We start from the raw sequence: 27573 nt of genomic DNA on the forward strand, positions 1-27573 counted from the left end.
TGTCACATGCTTAGCTTTAATACCAAGTCAGCGACTCTAACTAGTTGGCTGGATTTCTTAAAATAAAAATGCCTTCTTCCAAACCTGGCATAATAACCTGGACTCGACTCGACTGTTTAGTAAATAGGACTGAATTGGAATGTATGTAACTGACTTTGAATCTGTCTGTATGGTTGCACTGAATTTACTGTATTTCTGTTTATAAATCAGATTGTTTTGTTTAGTGCCCCAGCATTTGTTGTGAATTGGAGACATAAACAAACAGAACATCTACTACAATAGTTGTGCGTATCTAACGGTCTGTCCTTCATAGAAAAGTGCTGAAAAATAGATTGTCAAAAGAATGCTGAAAGAATGCCATAATACCGCTGAACTTCACCATGAACACACAATCCCCACAGCAACCCATAGCAGTAGTTACATCATGCTGTGGGAATGCTTTTCTCCAGGGACAAGGAAGCTGGATGGAATTAAATACAGGGCAATCTGCTAGAGGCTTCGACTGGGGTGAAGACAACCGTAAACATACAACCACAGCTGCAAAGCAATGTTTCTGGTCAGATCAGATTCATTTGTCAGAATGGCCTAGTCAAAGTCTACAGGAGATCACTCTTGATCAGATCTAGTTGTAGATCTGGAAAACAACTGGAAAACTTGTTGTTTTCCAGTTGTGATATATGTTAACTAAACAATATTTTTGCAGGCACTACCCAGTACTTTCACCTTGAAATGTTCAAAGCTGGTAGATACATGCACAAAAAACACTTGCAGTAGCAGTTGCAGCTTAAGGTGATACAACAAAATATTAAACAGGGGAATGAATAGAAAATGTCCAATATTTTATTTTCATTTGTAAATATATTTGAAAACCAGGTATCCATTTCCCTCTAATTGACAATTATTTTTAACTTACACCAATCCGTCCCATGAAATATTTTGTAACTGTAGAATGAAAAGATTTGACCAAAAATAAATAAATCAGCTGGTTTGTGAATCATTGCATAAAATACAAAGCAACATTATCTGAAGACATTAACATTTACAGGCTTGATGCAAAGGGCAGATGAATATATTGGAATGATCATTATCTGGCTTTTCCATTAAAACAGTAGGTTTTTTTCCCTTCAATTCTAGAGCATATCTTTTCTTCCTACCTGCAAATGCTTTGGAGATGTGATCCTTTTTCCATTCCCAGGGCTGGTCGTACTCATCTGCTGGTCTCTCGTCATCTTGCGGTAGCCTGCTGGTCTCCTTGCCCTCCTCGTGAAGTTCTCCGTAGACATAGCCCAGGCGCTGTCCTCGCTCATCTTCATACGGAGTGTCGTAAAGCTGCATCCCTCCACGCATTCGGCCTCCTCCGGGGTTGCGCTGCAGTTCTGACATAGTACATGCAAACCAGAGAACAAGAAGAAGAAGAAGAAAAAATAAATAAAATCACACAAAAGATGAATATGCAATCATTCATATATTTGTCATATTTAACCAGTCAGCAAGAAAAATAGCTCGTCAGAAGCAATTATTCTTCTCAAAACACAATCCCGATAACATTCTTCCATCCAAATTTAAAATAAACAAAAAGCTTGTTGATCTCTGACATGCCCAGAATTAGAGAAATTAAAATAATTATGTTTGCACAGCTTGCAGCAGGTCCAGAAACCAATGTGGTTGGCCCCAACAAGAAACTGGGTTAGATGCCGAGGGGAAACATGGTACTTTCTCTCTCCGTGTCCATCCTGCATCTCAGCCAGCAGATATCCAGCATGGCTCACAGCAGCGTCCGTGTCTCCTTGTTAACATTTTCATCAATTTCTCAGTGGGATCCAGACAACAAATGGTTCTCAGCACCTGCATCTGTTTTGTGGAGTCAAATATGGCCATGAGATAAAATGCTTCCAAAGGGATCTCCAAGCAACAGGAGTCCCAAAACATCCAACAGTGTTTTTTTTTTTAAACCAGAAAATGTAGAATGAGCTGGAATTGTAGTAAAAGAAAAGCCATGTTTGTGTTTGCATAAAAATGGAAACAAGACTACTATAGAGTTTGCCGTGACAAAACACTGCTTTCAGGCGGCTAGTTATTACCATGGTGACCAAGTGGAAAGACCCTGACGGAGAGACCCTGAGGTTATAAAAAGAAGGGTTGAGAACAGGAGAGAAAGGGGGAGCAAGGCCAGGAGGGGAGGTGAAGAGGGGGAAAAGGATGTGGTAGATTCAAGAGCTGTGGGAGTAAGAAGAGGGAAGAGAAGCCCTGATGAAACAAGTGGAAGAAAAAAGGCAGAGAGAGAGAGAAAGAGAGGGAGGGAGAGATGGCATGAGAGATCGAGGAGGGCAGGGGATTGTGGTCTGTCAGCGTTTGATGTTAAGTCATGAAGACAGAAGCACAGCAGGGCTGAATGCTGCTCTACCTGCACTGGGAGCTGGCGGTGTCACGGCAGCCTGGTGACAGAGAGGAGATGAAGGTTGGGAGATAAAAACAAGATTGGAGGAAATAAAATGATGAATTCAAAGGAGGCACGATGGAGGAAAACAGGCAGGGATTTGAGACCGCGGGAAGGGGTGAGAAGACAATTTGACGGGGACAGAAGATTGAGCGAAACGATGACAGGAAGGGATGGGGAGTGTGTTCAGGCATGCAGATGTGTGTCAGCGGGGGGACCGGCCTTTTATCCACACAAACTGAATTTATGAGTCACGACAAAGTGAAGAAATTTTGAAATTTAAACAATTTTAGAAACCACATACTGAGTGAGTGATAAATATTATGCCAGTGTCGCATTTGCCTGCTGCTTCCATGACTTTTAATGAAGAAAGAAAGACTGAGATAGACGGACAGACAAAAGCAGGCTCTAAAGTGACAGACTCAATTCAAAACTGATGACAGAGCTCTGACAAAGCTGTGCCATCAGCTCCCTGAATCTAATCTCTCAAACAGCTCCATCCAGGTTCTGTAAAGGGCTTGCCTCAAGGTGGCAACAGATTAGCTCCTTTCTCTCATTCCTAATATTGTGAAATGCCTTTCACTACCAAAAGGGCACCAAGAGTGAGAGCGATGAGCGGGCAAAATGTATACAGTGGACTTTCACTAAAGGACAGATTAAAGAGACAAACCAAAGAATCCCCTTGGGGGGACTGGGGAGAGCCCTTGAGATGGAGAGATGGAGAAATAAAGGGGAGGAGCGATGGAGGTGGAGGGGCAAGCCTTTACACTAAATGACTGGGACAGACCAGGGAGAGCGCTGGAGGGGGAAAGGGTCAGAAAAAGATGTTGCAGAAGGAGAGAGAAATGGAAAATGATGGCTCTGTGATAAATGATGTGGGAGTAAATTGCGAGGGCAGAAAGGGGGTCTGAGCCTGGACGGTGAATAAACACTTCATGATGTTGAAAATTCACTAGGCTGTGGTTGACAAAATTCCAGTGTAGAAAGGTGTTTTAACGTTTTGATAAATTCCAAGTAATTGGAATTAGAGTCTTTTCAGTCCTCTCAAAAGACACAAGACCATCACTGACATGCTTTGTTCAAAGAAACTGCTGACAGTACAGATAGTACTTCATAATCTAGGTCCACGTTTTACCCATGAATTAATATTTTCAGATTTAATATGATGACTTACCTTTACAAACACAAAGTACAAAATTTAAAATTTCAACTCCCCATTTGTTCAAATAACATTGATTGCATTTTGATTGCATTTTAGTTAACTGTACACTTTAAACGTTAAAATAAAATTTCCCACTGGGAATGATCAAGTAGAAGAGTAAAAGCTAAAACAAGTAAAACTGAATCTGAAACGATGTAATTTTATGTTTTCCTGTTAGTCTTTCCTGTCTGGTGTAAAAAGCATAAGTGTTTTTTGACCTTCACAAGAGCAGAGTTAATTGCACAAAAGAGAAGGTCAAAAAACACTTATGCTGGGAAATTATATTCTAACAGTTAAAGTGTAGTAGTTTCAATTGACAGATTTCTAAATTAACAATTTTAAAGTTGAATTTTGTTTGAACTGGTCAAGTTGATCAATAGAGCCAAAGAAAGAACATGCTGGAAATCACATAGGTAGCTGGAAAATACAGTCAAACCACTTCATTTTGGACTCAGACTTTTATTGTTCAAAAGTCCTCTCCATTTTTATGAGTCCACTGACCTGTTATGACCCTCTGCGCTTCATACGGTTCCATGTAGCCATTATTCTCGCAAGGGACAAGACCAAGATCTGGATCTGGTCGATGTTCCAATCGCGCATCGAATGGATCTGAATAATCCGTGTCTCCTGCCATTGGGGCTGACGGGACCACCTAAAAGATGAAACAAGAACCCACTTATGAAGCAGAGGCACTTTTTGAAGTAAAACTCATTTACATCTGAAGAAGAACAAAAAGGAAAAAGAGCTGACTCAGTATATTGAATTTAAATCATCCAAAGGTTTGCAAAAGCAGTCAGAATTCCAAAGTGGCTAGTTTTGCCAACACGGATTTTGTAAGATTTGCATTAAAGTTTTGAAAGCATTTATTTCAAAACTAAATGACTGCTGTCAAAAGTAGTTATTTATAATAATCCGTGAAAGCTAAAGAAATAGTCTTGTGGAGACAGTATATCTTCAAGATCCAGTGACTAAGGGATCGGGCGTCTAGAAGACAAGTCACACACACACACAAAAAAAAATAAGAGAACCATAAGAGAATTACAGTAAACATCTACTTTGCCATAAATAGACAAAAAAAAAAGAAAAGAAAAGTGGCCCTTTACTGTTGAATAAATTGATCCAGTTGGTCACCATGGTCTTTTTGTAAAATATATAAACATACTCTGAATCACCATATCTTTGTTAAAATCTTGAAAGGTGAAGGACAGGTGAAGTTTTTTGGCTTCAAAAAGAGTGGACAGAGATAAAAGCGGGAGACATGCAGTCGGCAGCTTTTGTTCCTCCATGCAAGCACAGAAGGGAAAAAAAAGAGCAGTGGTCATCTGGCAAAGTGACAGCAACACAGCCAACCATATGGTCGCACAAACACGGGCGTATACAAAAACACGCGAGAGCCAGTCTAGAAGCATGTACATCCTTTGTCTCTCCTCCTCTCTCACAAAGGAAATTACTGCAGAAAGGCCCCACTTCCCAAAATCCTGCTAAACAGGCTGACGCCCTGGTGAAACAACGTCCTAATCTCTTGTTGATTCTCTAACAGGTTATCTATTGATGCACAGGAATCTGTTATGGTAATTAGAAAGTGGATGTTCCCACAGATCATGGGAAATTAATGTGCATTAGAGGGAGAAGGGCAGACAGGGGAGCTATCGACTTTAGTGGAAGTATTACTTCAATCCACTTCAGGATTTTTGCCCTTTCTAGCAGTTTCCATGAGCTTGTTTGTAGATTAAGCTGCTATGATGAAGATTCTATGATGTTCTCCAACTTAGTCAGCGTTTTTGAGTTAATGTCCTTGTAAAGCCCATACTTTTGCACAAATTGTTCTTTAAACATCTTTCTCACTTGTATCTAAAAGTTGAGGTTTTTTTTTAATCACGTGTTTAAAAAAACAAAACAAAAAAAAACAACAAAAAACACACATGTTCCTGACGACAAAAACAGCACTAAAGCTTGAGATATAATTCTTCGTAGCCCTTGATACCTCTCCAAGCAGTATAATGAATGTGGCCCTGCAACATGTGCACGTGTGATGGTCCCTCTCAGCTTGCAAAACCAAACCTCATCTATTATTTATAGATGGACATAAACTCAGGGGACCATGGCTCCCTCTAGCTCAATGGCGCGCCAAAGCCATCCATTTTGCCCCCCCATCCGCCTATGGTAGTAAATTTATGTGTGTAGGATGTTATGTGATTTATGCAAGTAATACATATCTTCTGACACACATTCCCAGGAAGTTGATGATTGAATCTGATCATTAAAACTGTCACCATGATGGAAATGGTATGAAAGAAGTGGGAGTTTTTATGTCTTTTGGCTGGCTTCTCTTTATGACTCCAGCCCACCTCATTTGACAAGAGGAAGATATTTCACACAATCTCCTTTGTTGTTTGCACATCTGTGAAGTTAGGGAAGCACTGACAAGAAGTACATTCAGTTCAATCACCATTTAAGGGTGAGCAGTCAATTGGAAACTTGGAAAATGAAGGCAGAGAAAGCTTAAAAGGTGTAAGGAGCTATTTAAAAAGGAAACTGTGGTACCTATAAAGGATCGTTGGCTGTTTATTAAGGAGAACCAGACTTCCTTAGGAGTTGTTAATTTTGCCATTTTTTACTAGAAAAATTCTGTCCACTACTGACAACATTTTGAGGAACAAAAAGACACTACCTACTTTGTCTGTGGCTCAGACAAAGTAGCGTGTGGGCCGCAAATCGACCCACAGCTACCATTAACGACAAACACAAGGCTGAACAAACTACAACAAAGTTGCTCTGTTTCAGCCTTTTAAACTTTAGATCACATTCTGTTATAGAATGTCCTGGATTTATACAAATTGGAGACCTTTTTGCAAACTTTCAGTGAAATAAGTGAAAAAATCCATCTTCCTTATGAAATAGACACATAGACCACTGTTTACAGTTATAATGCTAACCATGCTAGTTGTGCAAACTTCTTATACAAGTTGCAAAAGGAATTTTAAATGTCAATTCATAAGTCTTTCATTGTTTTTGAATTATTAAAACCTTGCTTTACAGCAACTGCTCCCTCCTACACACACAGCGAAATGTCAACTCAACTCCTAATGCAAGAAATTATTAACTTCCTTCATGGAAGAAAGATTAGAACAATATTTTGAAAGTTGTTTGTTGTTCTGAAAGAGAAATCAGGAAGTCAAAGGTTCACAAAATCTAGACATTTGAAATCAGTCACTGATCAGTGTACGGCTAAAACAAATGGTAAGAATCAGCAGGTCTTACGGGCTCTGGTTGGTCTTCCAAAGAGATGGAGCTGAGAAGAATCTTGGTGCGTCCCAACTCCTGGGAGTCCACTTTGATCAGCCTGTGTTTAGGAGACTTCATGTCCACACTGGAAGATTTCATGGGAGATCCGTACACCGGTGTGGAGGGGTCAAAAGTCCCAGATTCCCCTCTGGACCTGCTCTCCGCATCCTCATACGGATCTTCAAAGTCGAGGTCCCTCTGCAGGCGGTATGCTTTGAGGATCTCACTCTCTGTATAGTCCGGAGTGGGTGGCTGTGGAGGCACCTTCCTGCCAAAGCTCAGGTAGTCCTTCAGCCACTTGGCCATGCCGGTTCAGCTTCCAAACTTAGTGCTGGATAGAAAACAGTGCGAGAAATGTCGGGGGTGGGACAGATGCCAGGTTATTGCTGGACCTTATTTCAGATGACACTGCATAAGATATAAACTGCTTCATAAAAGGACTGTGTATAAATATTTCTATCAGCAACTATATTAATCCTTCTATCCAAGATCTACCTTTTCTTAATCACAGAGCAACAGCCTGTGTGCTATTACATGCCTCCATGTGACATTAACCTACGGAGACAGCTGGGCTTCATGGGCTCCTTTTGTTTCAACCATGGGAGCAGAGCGTCTGGCAACTGGACTTTGCCCAAAGGCTTCCATTACAACTCACACCCCTGCAATAAAAGTCCGACGATAAAGCCAGGGTGGAAACATATAGAAAAGACCAAGAGAAGATGTTTTCTAAAAAAACAAATTCATCTACACGGAAAGCTTCTAACTTCTTAACTTTTTGACACATTTTGACAAACATTAAGTGTGAGTTTAGATTTTATATACACATATAAAAAAGAAGGGCTTTACAAAAGCTAAGACAGAAATATTTTTGTCCAAACTTCTGCTCCAGAAAACTACCAAAACGATGGATTTAAACATCGTAGAAAGCTGCGCTCCGAACGCGCAATCACTTACCACGCCAATTCAGTCCCTCGGCCGCTTTGGATGCAAAAATCCGCGCTTCTTCATGTCACTAACGATAAAACTACACACAAAAGGCTGTAATCCTTGTCGCAAAGTCTGTTAAACCTTAGAAGAATGAGAAAACAGGAGCTTTCGGAATCCTTTCTTTCAGAAACTCGAGCGCATCGAAATCCATCCGGACTACCTCCTGAAAAATGTGCGAGTGAAGAGAGCGACGACAGCTCGGAGAGAGAGGCACAACTCAGCCGAGCGATTAAAGGGGAGGCGCTTCAGTCCCAGAGGAATATCCTCCTGCTGCCTTTCGCAATCAGCAGAGCGTTCATTCATTCAAATGTCTGTACACATCATGCGCCATGCAACAAGAAATAGATCCCCTTCTTCCAAACCATTCTCAACGCAACTGAGTCTACTAGCAGAAACGTGTTTCTCAGGTGTGAATTATTTATTGCCATGACATCACGAGCATTTTTTTATGTTAGAAAGTCAATTAACGTCATTGTAATTATTTTGGTTTTAAGAGATAACGCACCAGAAGATGTCCAGAGAGGACTGCGTAAAACTGAGAAATACACTCATCCAAGAAAGATAAACCACGCACTGATCAAGATGTGGACATAAAACAAGACAATCTAACAAAAAAAATGTAATTAGACTTGTCTAGTCTTATTTTTAAAAGAGGTATTCTTTAGTGTATACATTCTGCCTCCTTCATGTTTTACATTTTCTCACTTATCTTCTCCCATATGTCACATTATCCTTTGTCCAGACTGCTAAATTGGATTGTATGCTACACTGAGCCAGGCACATCTGAGTCTGTTAAAAGATCGTAAATGCCTTTTTTCTTTACGACTCTTGTGAGCTCACTTTCTCCCAGGGGGCGGGTGACTGTATGAGGTCATCGAGCTACAATCCACCCCCACCATGGCCATCAGCACAGCCATCAGCACCATGACATCTATACTTTCACATCCTCCCCTTTGCATGTTCACTCGGAACTATTGTTCACCAAGAACAAACACTGGTTCTAGATCAAAAGACACAGATCCAATATGCCCATGTTTATGTGATTTTTTTTATTTATTACTACAGTCCAATTTAAATTACTCCTTATGGTTATCTTGAACATCCTTGCCTTGACTACAAACACTGGGAACCACCACTCCTTATTCACAAAACATGACAAAAGCAGTTGAAATCTTATAATGGGTGCAATTTATTAAACATTTTGTAATCAATACTTGTGCTGTCCCTAGGCTTTGCCACAATGAGACATTTTGAACATATTAAAATCTGCCACTGAGGACAGTGAACTTCTGTGGTAGAGATTAAGCAAAAGTTTTTATTTACTTCTGCTGGACCTTGGATCTGGGAATAACATAAGATCACATAAACTGTTTTGCAGATCAAAGGATTGAAACTTTGGATTTGGAATATTAAGAGATGATTCTAAGACGAGCTGATATGGATGTACTTTCATGCATTTTGAACATACACAATGTTTTTTTTTTTCAAACAAAACTTTTATAACACTGTTTTAAAGATATACAGCTTTGAACCATAAGTGTAAATAAATTGTGTTTAAGTACAGGTATCAAGCAGTTGCATGACATCCATATTAGATTTTGAGGTTGGTGTTGGTGAGAAACCCTCTAAATTAGTATTCCATGTTGTTGGGACGTTTGTTAACTTTTTCATATTTAAACTTTGAGAGTGGAGGTATAATGCATACCTAGTTTCTGTATTTCTTCAAGAGCAGTAGTACTGTTTCAAAAGGTCCATCACTATGGGAAAAAATATGCATACAAGTATATACATTTGTTATAAAAGGTGGAAGAATCAAGTGGATCCCCTTTTTTCTCTTTATGCAAAGTTTTCTTTGTTCGGAGAATCTCGTTTTCACATGGCAAGAGGGTCAGTATGCAGTGTTAAATGTCTCAGAAAAAGAATGAAATCAATTGATTCATTAAATGACATCTTGCCCCAACAATCCACACACAAACACATACTTTTCCGAAAAATACTAGTAGAAAGTCGGAGATGTAATCCTTTCCCCATATGTCAACAAAAACTACTGAGCAGCAATTCCTTTATCCCCTTCTTGTCTTTTCTCTGCCATAAATGATTTCCTTTTTTTCTCATGTCATATGTTTGCATGTTGCAGCAATCTTTCCCTTTTTGCCCCTTCTCTATCCTCTTTTGTCCACTCAATCCGCTCTGTACAGCTCGTTCTTTAAATCTCCCCCTCACAGGAAAGCAACATCGAAGATTTAATTTATGTTTCTATCCTGTCCAGACTGAGATTCAGGAGTTTATGGATGAGGAGATTGAAACCAACCTGGGGAAAAAAAAAAGGAGTGAATGTAGGTCAGGCTGAAATGAAAATCAGGATCTCTCTAAGAGGAATCATCAGACACAGAATTGCAGGCAACCAGACAGGTATCTTTCCATTTTATTATGCTTTTATCATGGAGAAAGAAAAACAGTTGCATAACAGCCCACACTCTAATTACATTAGTAAAAAAGAAACAGCACCAGTACAAGGGTGCTATACAATTGATCAGAGAACTAATAAAAGTGTCTCATTATAAAACGCTATATATGGAATCAACAACTCCCGTGAAGTTCAGGCTTAACTGGCATTTCAGTATTATGAACATTATAAACATTCCCAGTTTTTCTACCCGATTCAGTGGGAGGTAGGTTTTAATTACATAACAACAGAACAACAAAAGTTATTTTTGAAAGCTTTGAATTTAATAAAACCCTTTGTGCTTATCAAAGGAGTTGGGGGAAAAAAAGCAAAACTGGAGGAATAATTGATTTCTGTAATTTCATCTGCCTGGCACTTACTGCCCTCTTTTGGAGGCTGATGTGAATTGTCATTTAAAAATATACACTACCTTATTGTTTGGGCTCAAACTCTTGAGCGATTATAGAACTTTGGTCAAACTTATTTACACGAGGTTTGCTGTAATAGTTTACAAATTATCATTTCATACTTCCAGATATATTAGTTTCACAGCACAAAATTGTACTGCACTAAAAATAAATTGAATTGGACTGAATTAGACTTTATAAAAATACATAGATGTGCAGTGCTTTTTCTGAATACCGTCTTGAAATATATTTTCTAACCATGTAGGTCTACATAAATTATTTCAATGCATCATAGAAGTCTGTTATCTGTTTAAGTAAATTGCTAGTACTTTTCTAAATACACAATAGAATGGTATGAGTTTTGCACTATTAAAAAACAAAATAGTTTTTTGTAAATGTAGTCTGTGGACTATAATTGGGCTACAACTACACCAGTCCATGTTCAACTCTTTTGTCCATCTGAGTTACAGTTCCAAAAACTGTAAGCATATATATGACTCAAATACAAATCAAAAGTAAAATTTCTCCTGACATTTTATCTCGCAAAAGCATTCAATCTTTCAAACGTTTTCACGTTTTGTCACATGAGAATTGATATGACGTGATCCATTATGTCGGTCCCTTCATACCGCAGGCTTTAAGGATATTTGTGTCCTGGCGAAATGCAAATGCACATAGGACTTATCAGATTTTTTTTTTTTTTTTTTTTTAAGTATACGCAGCTTCACAATTATGCACAGCTTTGTGTTGACCCAAGTGCTGGTGACAAAATGTGAAAAAATATTTTAAGAGCTAATGATTTTACAATGCAACTCTCCCGACCCCACTAAGGGACAAGGGTGTAAGAAAAAGGATGGATGGATAGTTTTACAATGCATGAAATAGACGTTTTTCGGAGTCCTATTTTTTTCTGCTTGAATGTCATTAGAAGCATTACATCGGTTTCAAGTGAACGTTCTTTTATTTATTTATTTATTTATTTATTTATTCACTTTGTGTCTTCACTTAACTCACCTCTTAACGTTTCCCGGGTCGAGCTGGTTCACCGACGCCATTGGTCAAACTCACGGTGACGCTATGAAGACCGCCCAACATCCCGGGACACAGTAACTTTCCCTGCACTAATTGTGTAGAAATCTAAGCTGATAAGACCAGCTTCAAATAAACAAAGAAATGTGTTCTTTTTTTATTCAGAGGCGAACACATGAATAATTGTCAACATCGTTAAAAACGACATTGGTGAATGCTCGTGCGTCGAAGGCTCGCTCAGCAGACAAGGCGACAGCTGCAATCCATCATCGCCAATCAAGCGCTGATCCGGCCTTGTGCGCGCTGCTGATTGGTTGATTTGGGACTGGGGCGGGCCCTGTTTGTGCATCGAGCAGTCAGCAGTGAATTCAGTATTTTTCTGTGAGCAGTTGAAGTGCAAGTGAAAAACCTACCTGGAACTGCACTGACATCCACAGGTAGGCGGCAGGTTTACCTGTCAGCTAAGATTTACTATTTAATTTATTACTGTAAAAGGGCTTAATATTTAGTCTTTGGTTAGTGCCTTCAGTGTTTTAGAATGTTGCTGTTTCCTAGGTTATGGGACTATTTGTGATATTAAAATTTGTATTCATTAACAACGCCCAATTTCTGTTTTTAATGTTGTTTTTTTGCATTCCAGTTCAAGACATTATGAAAAGTCTCAAAGCAAAGTTTAAAAAGAATGAGGTAAGAGGCATCTTGTGTGGACATTGTTGAGGATTAAGTGTGTGAACTTTATAGGAACATGTCACTTTCCATGAAAGTTATTTTTCTCTCAACCCACAACATTTGCTAGTTGCTTTCTGCAGTTTTTTTTAAATGAGTCTGAGGGGGATGTATTAGGATACAGTGTCACTAAACAGCAGGAAAGCAGAACTGCCACTAGGCTGCTGTTATAACCAGTGATCTCAAGTAGCCTTCAATTATTAACATGTAGCCCATGCAGACACACTGACTCAAACACACTAAAAGGAGCCCTACTTCATGTCTGTCACTCTTTTTCTAATTTTCACTTTGAATTCAAGCAGCGGTTAATAGAAAAATTATGTAGCATTCAATTGCAGACTTTTGAACTGTTGTTTTGTACAAGCTAATAAATCAATAATTACATAAATTTAAAGCTACACTCCCTCTAATGGTTTGTATGTTTTGTTTGGACACTCTCATTGATACCTTTACAGGGACCAAATTACAAATTCAATGATGACAACCAGATTAACCAATATGGGTGAACATGGTTAGGGGTCTTTTTAAGGCCAGCTACGCAGACAGGCTCTCGCCACCCGAACAAGCAGGGCAAGCAGGAGCTTATCCCACGTTTCTCCCCCCTCTTTTTGCTGAGTCCTCACATCACACAGGCCCCGCTCTGTAGCTGCAGAGAAACAGATCTCACTATGCTGCAGGAGGGGAGCAGGGATTGGGAGGGGGAGCACTGTGCAGGACTTGACAAAAACTAATGGTAGCAAATAAGGGAGCTGCTACAGAGAAGAAGGCAGCAGGGGAAATGATCAGTTTGGAGAATGAGGACAGGAGGGAGGGGTACTGTCATGGACGGACCGGCCGGGCCAGTGCATGCAGTTGAAGCAAGACGAAAGGAGACTTGTTTCCGAATCTGGACAGAGGATGCTGTTTTGGGATGTGTTGTGAAGACAGGGAGGGGTTGTGTCGATGTGTGTATGTGACAGTTTATAGATCACCAGAGGTAGGATTTAAAACTAGTATAGATTCTCTGCTATGCAGATCTCTGCTGTGATGTTGTTCTGACCTCTGGAAGGTTTTTTTCTTTCTAGAAACTCATTGATTTTCCTGAGAGACTGAAATGTGACGTAGGCATGTGGCATACAGTGGTAAAATAGTACTCTCTGGCAGTGTTTAGTTTTGGTTGACTCTCTGCTAGCAATATGGATCCCCAGCAGCCTGTTTTTAGCCTAATGAAGCGGTTCTGTCCTTGTCTCAGCCTGCTGCCGCTGCCAGTAGGTATCCTCTGTCTCTGTTTGTAAAAATTCTGAACAAAAATTGACCGTAATTGTAAAGTTTTTTTTGCTTTCTATAACATATCTCAATGAATAGTACTAGCTGGAACTATTTTTTTTACATGAACAACATCTTCTAAAACAGAGTGTTGAATGTTGAGAGATACAGGGCTGGTCGGGTATTTACATACACTCATCATCGGCATGATTTCTAAAGTAATTTAGTAACTTCTCTCACACGAGAAACAAATTTAGTGCAACATTTTACATTTACTCATGGGTTTCTCTAATTTAGACAGTCAAAATAGCAGATTTCCTATTAGCATTTGGTATTTCGTCACTGAGTAAGTTGAACCCTGACCATGCACTTTTGCAGCCATATTACTAGCTATATCTTTGATTACTCTTTTACTTAGAAGTAATTTGAATTAATTTAGGGCTCTTGAACTAATCTAGCTTTTGACCACAGTCTGAAAAATCCCTTTCCATAAGCTTACCCTTGCTCTGCTTCATCCATTTGAAAACAATCTCTAGTGTGAGTTTTGGATCATTTTTCTGCTGGAACACCCAGCCATGTCAAAATCCCATCATTCGCAATGTGAAAAGTAGTCCCTGGCTAAAGCCCATACTATGAAGCGGCTATCACTACCACGACAGTGGCTGTTATGTTCTGAGTTTCAGAAGCCTTACCTTGACTCTTTCACAATGTACTGCACTGTTGTTTGAGCTATTTGCCCAAACAAATGTGGGCAAATAGCTCCATATTTGTTCCCTTGGACTATGAAATATTTCTGTGAATGGTAATGGACTTACCATTCACAGAAATATTTGAGAGGGCAACTGCAAGTTTCAGTCATGGTAGATGTTGCCTATTTCTATGTCATCATTCTTTCAACCCATGGTGATGCGAACTGCCCTTCTTACACAGTGCATACACTGGCGTTCCAAAATCCTGGAGTTTATGACAGACTTGAACCTTGGCGATTTCTTAGTTGTTCTAAGTGATATCCTGACCTATTTCCTTTCATCGGAGGTGGTAGTTCTGGTCAGGTGAGGGAAACTTGGACACAGTTGGGTGTTTTAATGTGACAATGACTCCAAAAATACATCAAAATTGTTTCTTGAATGGTGAAGGAAGGCTAATATTAAACTTATGGCATCCATGCCACTAATGAGTATATGTAAACTTCTAGCTGGCATTGTATAAAGTGGGTTCTCAGTTTTCATTGGGGCGTTGCTGACCTGGAGGGTGGTGAAATTTTGTTTTGGCTCCCTCGCCCACAGAGTCAAGACTGGAGCAAGAGTGACGAGAGGCTGCTGCAGGCTGTGGAACAGAATGAACCTGACAAAGTTACTGCCCTCATTGTCAAAAAAGGTCTCTGTCCAACCAAGCTGGATGCTGAGGGCAAGTCAGCGTAAGTTGGACATTTTATCTTTACAAATGCTGGAAATGTTATCGGTGTTAATTGCTTTACTTAGTCTTGGCTTATTAGCACTATTTATTAAAGCTGTTGATATTTTAAAAGAAACAAGAAAACACATAATTGCCTAAGCACAAATAATTTTTCTACTAAGAAAGAAAACGTTTTTGAGATGAGCTTTTGTGCACAAGCTTAATTCACTCTTTACTGCATGGCCTTATGCTCATGAAACATGTCTTCTTTAGGAACATTGACTTGGAGACAGGATTTTGTCTTTATTATCAGGAATCATTCCAGATGATTTTCCCTTGCAAAACTTTTTCCCATTTTGGAATTTTACCAACACAAACTTTAGTGTGTTTGTTAATTATTATGATGACTATCATTGGTGTTTTCCATATAAGAACAACACAGTGTTTATAGCTTTCAAGTGTTTTTACAAAATAAAATCTGAAAAGTTTATTATCTTTAATCTGATACCCCTGAGTAGAATCTAGCGCTACTGATTGCCTCATTATGTCACCTAAGTAGAGTGAAGACAAATTTTGATCAAGAGTTATAGAAAGCTCGTCTTTTGTCATGCATAACCTCTATAGTTTAATTTTAATATTTTAATGTTATCAGTTTCAAATATACCTGTGGTCTTTCTTGTAACGTAGAAACTAAAATATGCCTTCATTTTGACTTGAAAATATTTGGTCAAAAGAATCAAGACAAGAAATATCAGTAAAAACCAGCTGTATTCTTCTCATTCGAATTGACTTGTTAGTATATCTTCTGTCAGATTCCACCTCTGTGCATCTAGAGGCAGACTAGATTGCCTGGAGGTAATCATATCTCATGGAGGAGACGTCAGTGTCACAGACGGAGCTGGTATGATATCTGATTATGCGAAGCATGTTATAGCCTTTAAGCTAAGAATAGCCTCTGCCAGATATGCAAACATACATTTTTATTTTCTGTTTGCAACCTGCTGACTACAGGTTTCAGCGCACTTCATCTTGCAGCCAAAAATAGTCAGCACGAGTGTTTAAAGCGACTGCTGCAGGTAAAAATCAGCGACACTGTATCTGATGCAGGTCATGCAAAGAAAAAAATGTTGCCGAATATTATCGTTTGGTTGTTTTGTGTGGTGCCTTAGGAGAGACTGGCGGTAGATTGCACAGACAGCATTGGCAGGACACCACTGCATCATGCAGGTACCAGCAGTGTCATCTGCAAATATCAAATTCTTCTTTAGAGTTTCTTATCAAAGCTTTGCATCTAAGCATTATAAGATGCTGATACCAGTTGATTGAATCATACAATGTCGTAACATTCCAGAAGCTGTTCTATGCTATTCTTTTATTTATTTTATTTTTTTTATTGGATCGTAAAGCGATCAGTGGCTGTTTGTCCAGCACTGAGACACTGTGGGACTTTAAAGCCAACCTTGATGTCCAGGACAATGTAAGTCTGACGACTCTGGCTACGTTATGTGTTGTTTGGTTGTTGTAAGAGTGGAATGCTCTCGGTGATGGTTGAATGACGTCTTTTTCAGGACGGAGCCACGCCGCTGGTTCTTGCGGCCCAGATGAGTAGAGTGGAGCTGTGTGTCTTTCTTTTGGGTCGAGGTGCCAATGCAAACACGCAGGACAACCAGGGGAGGTACATTGTTGCTCAGATTTTTTTCTCCAAGAGTAAAGAATTTGTTGCAGTACGAATGACATATCTTTCTACATTTATTCTCTTAGCAGTCAGACTCATAATGCATGGAGAGCTCCCAAGTTTTAGAAAATACTGCACTAGTTGCGTGTTTATGATCCAGCTGGGATCACAGGCTCTCACTGTTACACCAGTGGCAGGTTCTGAAACGCCAAGTGGAAGTTCTTGAAATAAATCCAGATATCAAATTAAATGATATCTTCTAATTTCAAATATTTGCGCAGCAAAGACAATCATCATAGATGGAGAAAACATTTTAGACGGCTTTTGGAAATATAATGGACTTTCTTTTTAATAGAGTGAACTTTACTTTTTTGAGTGAACTAAAAGGTTGGTTAAAACTAGCTTCCACTAGGTTAATTGCAGGATATATTGCAGGATATATATATATATATTTATATATATTTTAGGTGATATATTTATATATATTTTAGGTGATATTATCGAACACTGGTATTTATTATTCTAATGACTGTTTTTTGATGGTCAGGTCGGCATTGATGCTCGCCTGTGAGAGTGAAAGTGTCGAGACTGTAGCGGCTCTACTGAGAGGGGGCGCAAGCACACAACTGGTTGACCAACTTGGCCACAAAGCTGCTGACTATGCCATAACTACAGGCAACCAATGCATTGTTCGCATGTTGCAGGATGGAGTACCCCCAGGTACAAAACAAGGCCTTCTGGGTGTTTTGTGTCATTCTTGTTTTTTTCTTTGTTTGTTTTTTAAGTGGATGCATTTCTTTTCCTGAAAAGTTACACAGGCTCTCCTGTGAAGCTAACTAAACCATTTATTCGTCTTACATAATGCTTCCCCAGAAAGTAGCTGTAATTGTTTGATGAGGAGCACAACTGGGGGTGTTGTAAACTAGGGTAAAAAAAAAAAACAAGAAAAAAACATTTTGCCCAGTGAGATTGTGTACGCATATGAAAACAGATGGGTCGTGATAATAAAGAAGATTTGATGTGCACATTCAGCCTAACCACAAAATATTTTTTTCATTTGGTGGATTTACTTTGAGATTCATCAACAAGCCCAGACAACAATGACAGAACTGGTGGCAGGGGAAAATTCACCATGTTTTCTTTTTATTTCAATGTATCTCTTACTTTTAGCTCACTGTGTCTTTTTCCTCAATGCTCACATAGCTTCTGAGAGCGCAGGCGAGGAGGTAATGTCGCATAGTTGTGTGTTGCATCACTGCTTCCATCTATGAGACCATGACTTATTTTGGCCCATCATATTGTGCATGTTTCCAATATGAAGTCATTGTTTCAGTATGCTGTCTTCATTTTCATGGCTTTTTCTCCTCTTTACCCTTTCTGTTATCTTGGGTTTTCGTCTGTTCTGTTTCTTATTTTAAGTTCAGCTTGACCTCTGCTTGTCTGTGATCCCCCTCTCACTCCCACACAGCCCATTCAAATCCCCTCAGCCGCTTCATCAGTGCAAGGGGGGACAACCCCCCGAAAACGGAAAGCTCCTCCACCGCCTCGCTCTCCTCTCCAGGTACTATAAAAATCATTTCAGCAGATGGCAAGTATTTATAGTTCTCAGCCTTAATTCATCATGTCAGCTTGCTATCTACTGTTATGTCACCCACAGTACAGATTTGAATAAATTAATCTTTTATTTCATATCAGAAATATGTTTTGGATGATTATTAAAGTATGTGTACCTTAATTATTGGTATTGCTGCTGCTCGTATATAATGTTTTGCCAAAAGGGCAGCACTTAGTGTTTCCTAATAACATTTCACACAACATCTTTGATCATTATTCCTACAAATCTCCAGATCATCAGGACTCCTAAAGGTCTTTTCTCATGCGCTCATTTCTTTAACTCTCACTACATGTTTTCAATAGGTTTTAGGTCTGACACTTAGTCATGGGAAATTAATTGTTTTGTGTCTAGTGAACTATTTCTGTTTGGATCAATATCCTGCTGGACCACCAACATCAAACCATTTTCAGTTTCTAGCACAGACCAGCAGGTTTTTTTTGGGGAGGTTGTCCTTTTATTTCAAATAATTCATAATGTCATTCAATCCAACAAGGTCTTCAAAACCTAAACCTTTTGGAAGAGAAATAGTCCCACATCATTACACCTCCTACACCATGCTGAACAGTAAGCAATGTTGCAAACTCTGCATGTCTAAAGTATTGGTAGTAGGAACAAAAAGGCTTCCTTTTTGATATCTCCCAAACAATCAATGGGGACAGGCAGTATAGTTGCTGTGGAGAATTAGTCAACCCAATATTCAACATTCTGCACAGTTCTCTAGCGGAGAGCTTTCGAAATGTTTTTTTTTTAATTGTTTTTCTTTAGCAGTCTCCTTTGTGATTGAAAGATACAAATGCATTGTCATCTAACCACACTTATCACAGTTCTGGTTATTTAAAACTTTTCACTTATTGGTCTGATTGCAGATGTCGGCAAATTTAAGTAGGTGTAGTCACCCTGTTGTTGTCATTTGCTGACTTTTTACCTAAGACAAAACCAGACAAAGATATTCTTTATCTATAGATAAAGAAGATAGATATTCCTTTGGTAAACATTTGTTTGGCGGTGTCATCTCTCTATTGACACTGTTTGTTCTTGTTCCAATCCCAAAGATCCAGGACCTCTCAGCTGGATCTGCCAAGTCTTCAAGTCCAGCTCTCCCTGCCAAATCCCCTGAGCCCCAGAAATCCCAATCTCCATCTCCCCAGCCCCCTGAAACTCAGCAATCATCTCAGGTAAAGCTCTACTTTTACTACATTTTCATGATTTCTTTGGTCCTCACGCTGCATGAAATTGTGTCTCTGATTTCCGTGGTTGTCTGTGCGGATTAGGCAGAGGATGAGGAAGTGTTTGAGGAGATCCGACGGCTGCGTCTGGAGAGAGGGCGCCTGCTCCAGAAGATTAAGGCCTTGGAGCAGCAGCAGCAGAGCGCCCTATCTGCTCTGGAGGAGGTACAGACTTTTAGAGAAAAGCACTTTCTTCTGCTTTTATTGCTCATTCAATCAACTTTATTCATAAACTAAATAAGAAGAATTAGTTCTAATCTCCAGTTATACGTGTGCACAATAGCTGTCCCAACTAAAGCAGCATCTGAAGGAGGCAGAGGCTGAGAGGGACAAGCTGCTGGAGGAGCTGAAGGGGGCTCATGGAATTGGGGCCAGTGACTCAGAGGATATGGATGAAATGCTGGACTTCCCTGGTATACAATCCTGAGAACTTTCCCATTCTAGGAATGGAACATGGCTAGACTTCCTTGCACCAGACCTGTCTGGAAGTCCATTGATTCACTTTTGTTTTGGTCTCTCCCGAATGTTCCCTGCAGAGAAGCTGCTGTCTAAGCGCTCCAGAGCGTCCCCTGCCCAGGACGAAGCCTCTTCACAAACAGATGCAGACTCACCCGGCCCGTCTCCTGCTCCCGCAGACCCGGGATCAGTCGCTGAGTTGCAGAAACAAATAGAGGAACTAATTTCACAGAACGCCGAACTTGTCCTTAAAGTGCAGGTAAGGCAAAAACAGCATAGTGGTGTCAATTAGATGGAGGGTTTCCTGCTGAATGTTCCTGACTCGCACATTAGGGATAATCACTAAAAAAAAAATCTCATCACGATGCTGCACTCACTTGCAGGTGACGGAATTGGAGGAGAAGCTCACAGAGAGACAGAGACAGTTGATGACTGAATCACTGAGAGAGTCACGCTTACATAGGTTGAACAAATTAGCATCAGATGGAATCATTTTGTAAATATCACCCTTCATCTGGACCCTTCATTTGGTTGCAGAAAATAGAACTATTTATCTATGAAGTTTGGCAAACAAACAGCTTTCTGCTGTTTGTTTGCCACTGCAAATATGAGCAACAGGGATCACAGGCTCAGAGTGTAAAATTAGCCTTGCTGCCTGACAAAAGACCTCGCAGAGAGACATCAGCTCAGAGATCAGGGATAAAACCAAAAGAATAGACTTTGTAAGGACGGATAGAAAGAAGAAACAGAAACCTCTTCCAGTGGCTGATAAGCAAATGGCAAAGTGAGTTTGGTTCGCAGGTAGACACTGGTGGCTTACTGCTTTAAAGCTAAATATATATGGTTAGGTTTGAAGTTGTTAAGCCCTGTTAAGAATTAAATGCATACTAAACTTTTAAAGGAGGGACCATTTCAAAACTGGTTTTAATCAATAATTTTTGCTCCCACACTCTGAGCTTCAAAATTAAGTATGGTGTCAACTATTGACCCAGTCAAGGCCATAATAACCTCATGGTTTTTATATGTTTTTTTTTTCAAGCCAGAACGAAATCTGAGATTCTATTGACAGAAAAAATCTGAGCCTGCGTGAAATCTTGATCAAAGAAAATCACAATGAACAAATGTAGTGTTTTTGAATTAATAAAATCATGTGTTAAAATACACAAATAATTTAAAGTACAAAAAGGAATAGTAGTAGACTTTTCATATGTGTGCAATATTAGACACGCATTATTCGTCACTTGAGCAAACAAAAGTCCGCTCCTGAAAGTTTTTTTTTTTTACAGTGTAAATATAAAATCCACAAATAAGGAAGACAAAAAAAAGTGTCCCTATAAGATTTAACTCATCTTATACGACTGCGATCCTTTCTGCATTGTTTACAGATGATGGAGATGTTTGAGAAGGACGACACGGACATGCAGACCACCAGCTCAGACTCGGTGCCCGTGACTCAGTATGAGACTTTGAGGAAGGAGTTTGAAGCTCTTCAGGAGCACTTCTCTCAGGCCCAGGCTTCACTGGAAGCCTACAGCGTTTCTGACGAGCAGTGAGCTGACTTTATTTATACACCGCAAGCATCTCAGTGTAGCTTCTGCGATTCACTTAGCCATGAATCGTCTATTTTTAGATCAGCACAATAATATCTCTTTCAAAATCCCAGTAGGTTTTTTTATTTAAAGGTCCTTTATTCAAAAAAGAAGCCATATATTTACTTCTATGTAGATTTATAGCACCATGGTTTTCTTTTTATCCTAAAGCACTTGTGCGAGGTTGCTAAAGAAAAAGTTTATATTAAAATTATCCTCTTTGTCGTAATAATAAATTAGATTCACGAGATTTGATTATTTATTTACAAGTACAAAAAAATGTCATGGCTAGACACTGACTTTTGATCTTGTTTGCGGAGAAGTTGCATGTGTCGACGTCACTTTGTTGTCGTGTCATGCAGAAGCAAAGGCAGCTCTCAGAATGGAGGTGGCGATCCAGAGAGCACAGGAGCTCTGGAAGAAAAGCTGCGTGGTCTAGAAGAGCAGCTGGCCTCCTCCCAGTCCGAGCTGGAGGAGCTAAAAGAGCAGATGCGTCTTGGGGTGCTTTCTGTGGAGTGCGCTGAAGGAAACGTTAGTGCAGCAGCTGCCGAGGCTGCAGAGGAAGAAGAAGGTGCGAGCCAGGAGGCGCAGCAGCTGAGAGTCAGGGTGACGGAATTGGAGGAGCAGCTCGCAGAGCGACAGGGCGAGGCAGAGAGTCAGAGCAGCCGGGACAATGACACAATCAAACAGCTCACAGAGAAAGTGAAGGAACTCCAGGCTGCTCAGAGTGAGTCTGTGCTCAAGGAAGAAGGGGAAGCGGAGAGCGTAAAGTCCCTCCGTGACAAAGTTGTCGAACTGGAGGCAGCCCTGGCAGAGAGCCGGACTCCGGGGAAAGAGGGAGCAGCGGCAGGAGATGGGGACCGGGTCCGGCGCCTTCAGGAGCGCTTGGCTGAACTGGAGGGAGAGCTGAGGATGTGCGTGCCCCGTTCAGAGCTAGACGAGGTTCAGGTGACCCTCGGACTCCAGTGCGAGCAACTTGCCAGGGAGAGGGCAGACGTGGCTCGACGGCTCAATGATGCCCTCCTGGAGCTGGAGAGACTCAGAACTCCTCGACGTGGAGATGAAGAGGAAGAGGAGGAGGATGGCCATTCAGAGAGCTCAGAGCCCTCCGTCATATCAGGTTGGCTTGCTTTTCTGGATTGGATATGTCTGTGTTTATTGACAATTTAGCTTCCGTTGTCTTCCAACTGTGTCTGGTCAGATCGATCAAGGCAAACTTTGGCAGCAATGAAGGAGGAACTGGAGGTGGCGAGGCAGGAAGCAGCCCAGGCTCTGGACTACCTGTGTGCCGAGCGGGAGGGCCGTGCGCAGGACGCCCTGCAGCTGAAAGACGCTGTGCCACTTTCAAAGCATAAAGAGGCACTGTCTGCCGTGTCGGAGCAGCTTGCTCAAACTCTGCAGGAGCTCCAAGAGGAGAAAACATTAAGAGCTCAAGCTGAGGAGCAGACAGCTAAACTCCAGACAGAGCTGCAGAGCAAACAAGACGCCATTCCCAAAGAGGAACATGAGAAGGTCAAGGTCAGTGCAGAGAAGGAAGCAATAAAAAAAAAAAAGTAATGCAAGTAAATCCTACAATTTTTTTTCCCCCTTTTGCTTCAGTTTGTTTATAATATCCAAATCTCCCCTGGACAGATTTGTAGAGACTATGAGAGCTAACCTGTGCTTCCTTGTTTGAAAGGAAGAGCTCCAGCACGCCCTGCAGGCCAGTGAGAGCAGTGCAGCAGCGGCGCAGGAGGCTCTCGGTGAGAAGGAGACAGAGCTGAGAGAGCTAAAGTCCCAGAAGGCTGCACAACAGGGCCTGATCTCCAAGGAAGACCACGAGGCGCTGCGCCTCTCTCTGCAGGCGGAGATTAACGCCATCACAGCACGGTTCAACGACCTCACCAGGAAACATGAGAAGACATGCACGGAGGTTTGTCCAGCATGTTACCGGGTCTGTCATCAGCCCTCTTCAGTGGCCTCTAAAGCCAAAGTAGATGTGATTGTTTCTGTGACGTACTGAGCCGTGCTTCTTTTGGGGCCTCCGTCTACCCTTTACATTATTCATCTGTTGCTTTTCTTCTTCGTTGCCTGTCATTGTTGCCATGTAATGAGACTAGCAGTGAAAGGTAATTGTACAGAGTTAGACTGAAGGGGTTTTATTAGGTTTACGTATGGATATGCATTAATTTACATACTGTACAGTCATGCTACAAATTCTAATTTTTGTAGAAATAAAACTCTACATCCTTAACATTCCATTTAACAATATGCTCTGCTTTGTGTTGGTCTTTCAACATAGACTGTCAGGATAATATACATTAAAGTTTGTGGTTGTATTGTGACATAATGTAAACAAAATCTAAGTTATACATTGATATCTTTGGCTTGTGAAGGTGAAAGAATCCTACAACTGTAATCAGAAAGTTCAAATGTTTAGACTGTTGACTTTTGACAATAATTTTGCTTCGTATAGCATTTATTGTAAATCTGGTCTAGGTATTCCAGGTGCAGAGGGAGGCGCTATTTCACAAAAGTGAAAGGCAGGCAGCAGAATCCCAGCTGGTGACGGTGCAGAAGCAGCTCTCTGAGCTACAGTCCCAGTCCAGCCACATCCAGGAGCTGCACAAAGACATCCAAGAGTCCCAGGGTCTAGTCAAAGAGAAGGACCGTAAGGTAACAGAGTACAGCTCCAGGTGTAGCACCAACAAGAGTCGTTTGAGGTTTCGAGATGGCAAACTTCCTCATCCCGTCTTGTCTGACGTTTGGTTAGATAACAGAGCTTTCCAAAGAAGTCTTCCGGCTCAAAGAGGCCCTGGGAGCTCTCTCCCCTCCTCTCGGAAGCCCATCCCCTCCCTCGTCCTCTTCCACGCAACATGGCAATCCAGGCCAGCAGGTGGCGCTGCAGAACAGGATTGGCATACTGACCCAACAGCTGCAGGTGAGCAAAATGTGACAGAGGTAGTTTAATGTGGAAAAATATGAATACCATAAATATTTGTTGTATCAGTTTTAGGGATGTATTGATAAATCTAAATATTTTTTTGCACACAAATTAATCCAAAGTGTATGCGTGATAACGGCAATCAATGTTTTGTTTCAGCAGAAGTTTGTGCAGGACAGTCTGTTGTTTCTAAGCATATAGTAATGCCAGAGGTATTCGGTCTCCACACACTATGATCACATCCAGGTGCTTCTAACAAACGTAAAAAAACTCAGACAGCTAATTCACTTGCATAGGAAGGCAGTGGGCTGAAGCCGCACTATAAATCTGGGTGTAGTAGTTGTCAGGAAAACTGCACTTACCTCACTGCATTCTGTCAGGTGTAAAGTTAGGTGCAGATGGAATTATGGTGTGGGAATGATTTTAGGAGTTGAACTCAATCCCTTGGTTCAGATTGAATTACCTCTTGTTGCAAACACATTTTGGGTAGTTTCATGCTCATAACTTTGTCAGAACAGTTTGGGGATGTTGCCCACCTGTTTTAACGTGAAAATACACCAGTTCATAAAGCAACAGCAATAAGAACACAGATAAGCCAGTAGGGCGCAGAAGAACAGATGCTATCCTGTCTGAACACCTTTACAATGAATGCTTTTCATCCAACATCAGTCTGACTTCACAAATGCGCTTCTGGAAGAACTGTGAGAAATGAGTAAAACCTTGACAAAGCAGCTGCAAAGGGTGGGACCAACATCATAATAAATCAAACAGATTAAGAATTGGATTTCATTGAAGGTCCTGTGTGGGTAAAGGCAGGTCAGTGATTACCTTTGACAGAATTGTGCATGTCTAATTTAGATGAGAAATATTGTTCTTCAATAAACACTTCATGCTGATAATGTTTTTCATGCAAAGGAGTTTGCTGGAGTGCTAAGCTAATCCTGAAAAGACTTGTTGATAAATTAACTCATATTTTAGTCCTTTCTAGTTATCATACTTAAACGTAGAAAAAAAAACTGTTCTCTTTGCTTATAACATTACCACTTTGTTTTGAATGTAGGAAAATGTAAATTGCTCTCAGGTGAGATCACTCAGGCTGACAGGGAACTGTTGCAGACAACAGACTTTCTCTTTCACTGCAAAATCCCTTGTAGGGCTTTTGACTTAAAACCCAGACTTGTTGGGTCAGAAAAATAACATGCCTGGGCAGTATGGCTGTGATTTTACATGCACAAATTGCTATATAGATTGTGAGGGGTGTGGCAGACATAATAGCACAGATAATACAACAACAAAGCTGGATCAAGACATTGAGCTTAGTCAAGTACTCCAGTACAGATAAGTAAAAATAGACCCAATTTAACACTTGGGTTGCATCAGATCAGAATATCTCTAATCAGTACATTGAGGATCAGATACTCTGGCTCTTAACTCTGAAGTGATCTTTTTTCCAGGACTGGGAGAGAAAGCACAAACAGGTGGTGGCTGTGTACCGCTCACATTTACTAGCAGCTGTACAGGTCAGTTAAGAATACATGTACATGCACAAAATAAATGTAAAACTGTCTCATTGTTAAGTGTCTGTTACATGTGGTTAATTGAGTATATGTGGTTTATTTCATGTGGTTCTTTCATGCAAAGCATTCATATTTGGTTTGATTCCTGAGATAATCAAATTATTTGTACTGCAAAAAAAGGGAGAACAAAATAGGTTATGAGCGACTCGGCTTGTTGAATTATAGTTTGGCCAGATAAGTATACGTAATAAAAAAAAGAAATGTAATGAAAGACTCGAGAAGAAATCAGCTTAATCTGTTGATTAGCCTTATACTGTTTAAACATTTGAAGGTAGGAGAACATCTTTAAAAATTACCTGAGCTGACCTAGCTTGTAGTTTTTAACTAACAACTATTAGTAGGTTGGCCAGTGTCTGAAAGAGTTCAATTAAAGTTCCCAATGCGGAAGAAATTCAGAAATGGTCAGTGCTCATGTAATAGTTTAATGCTGCTGCAATCAGACCAGAGATTTACAGCATCATCCCTCCCTGGTAATGGGCTTTGGCACTTTGCTCAACAGGGTCGCATGGATGAAGAGGTACAATGCCTGCTGCTTCAGATCCTGAGGATGTCACAGCAGGGACACTGAAGTCTCTGCAACTGGCACCACACATGTAAAGCTCCATCACTCTAACCTATAGGACCAAGATAAGACCTCAGTTAGAATGCCAAACACAGCCAATCCGCGGTCCGACATCGCTGCATGTGTATATTACGAACCTCAAACAACAACCCTAATTCTTGCCTGATTAGTAATATTCAAGAGAATTGAATAGGGAGTGCCTCTGTTTTTTTTATTATTATTATTTGTAAGAAGCTAATGATAGGAGATATGTAGATACAGAGTGAGTATTTTGATGATAGAATCAAGCACTGATCGTGTGACAAGTCTACTGATTTTACATAAAGTTGTTATAATAAAAAGGAAAACATTTGCTCTCCCTTGTGATTGTTTTTTATATTTTAGTCAAAAGCTTTAGAAGTCGAGGTCCACCTTTCAGCTGCCTGGCCATGGTGTTCGAATGGCCCTGTCAAAGTTCATACCTTAATCTAATTGAAGAATTGTGATATAACTTGCAAACTGCTGTCCATAGATTTGGTAAAAATATTTGCCTCTGTATTTGTTAAGATGGTATGAAATGACAACTATTTATTTTTAATTGATCTAAAACTAGGAAAAAAACAATCTTTTAACTCAGTAGCATAATTTTTCACTAAAAGTGATAAAAACACAGTCTAATTTGAGTGTGAGCGCATTAAAGTAATTGATTTTCACAGTCAGTGGTGTGGAACCAGTTAATTTTCCCAGTAATAATATTTTGTAAAACAGCATTTGGTCTCCATAAGTCAAGACACAATAAAGAGCAATATTTGA

At 40.3% G+C, this 27573-nt stretch overlaps 2 protein-coding genes across 8 annotated transcripts in view; one reads left to right on the forward strand and one right to left on the reverse strand.

Annotated features, from left to right (window-relative positions):
- shdb (Src homology 2 domain containing transforming protein D, b) overlaps positions 1 to 11902 on the reverse strand; it is a 28515-nt gene extending 16613 nt beyond the window's left edge. The window contains exons 1-4 of one of the 3 annotated variants that reach the window (XM_008406960.2): positions 11778 to 11902; positions 6900 to 7254; positions 4140 to 4290; positions 1155 to 1376 (exon numbers count right to left, since the gene is read on the reverse strand). In XM_008406960.2, coding sequence (XP_008405182.1) covers positions 1155 to 1376; positions 4140 to 4290; positions 6900 to 7229 — 703 coding nt within the window. In that variant the 5' untranslated portion in view covers positions 7230 to 7254; positions 11778 to 11902. Of the gene's footprint in view, positions 1 to 1154; positions 1377 to 4139; positions 4291 to 6899; positions 7255 to 7877; positions 8276 to 11777 lie in introns of those variants that run through there. The other 2 variants (XM_008406962.2, XM_008406959.3) reach the window with 2 other exon arrangements.
- Positions 11903 to 12087: 185 nt separating this feature from the next.
- ankrd24 (ankyrin repeat domain 24) lies at positions 12088 to 27139 on the forward strand. 5 transcript variants are annotated; one of them, XM_008406967.3, is made up of 23 exons: positions 12088 to 12229; positions 12433 to 12479; positions 15050 to 15180; positions 15971 to 16059; positions 16170 to 16234; positions 16328 to 16385; positions 16565 to 16635; positions 16727 to 16833; positions 17381 to 17553; positions 18037 to 18059; positions 18302 to 18394; positions 19501 to 19623; positions 19720 to 19839; positions 19958 to 20087; positions 20211 to 20389; positions 21516 to 21679; positions 22082 to 22839; positions 22921 to 23237; positions 23398 to 23631; positions 24198 to 24374; positions 24472 to 24639; positions 26097 to 26162; positions 26719 to 27139. In XM_008406967.3, exons 2-23 carry the CDS (start codon positions 12444 to 12446, stop codon positions 26785 to 26787), a joined length of 3351 nt encoding a protein of 1116 aa, XP_008405189.1. In that variant the 5' UTR covers positions 12088 to 12229; positions 12433 to 12443; the 3' UTR covers positions 26788 to 27139. The 5 variants fall into 5 exon arrangements, with proteins under 5 accessions (XP_008405189.1, XP_017159845.1, XP_008405186.1 ...); XM_008406964.3 differs by lacking the exons at positions 12088 to 12229; positions 12433 to 12479 and adding an exon at positions 12503 to 13765; XM_081606444.1 differs by lacking the exons at positions 12088 to 12229; positions 12433 to 12479 and adding an exon at positions 12503 to 13494.
- Positions 27140 to 27573: the final 434 nt, after the last annotated feature.

This window comes from Poecilia reticulata, chromosome 4 (assembly GCF_904066995.2).
Source record: "Poecilia reticulata chromosome 4, P_reticulata-male-v2, whole genome shotgun sequence".
Classification (NCBI taxonomy): domain Eukaryota; kingdom Metazoa; phylum Chordata; class Actinopteri; order Cyprinodontiformes; family Poeciliidae; genus Poecilia; species Poecilia reticulata.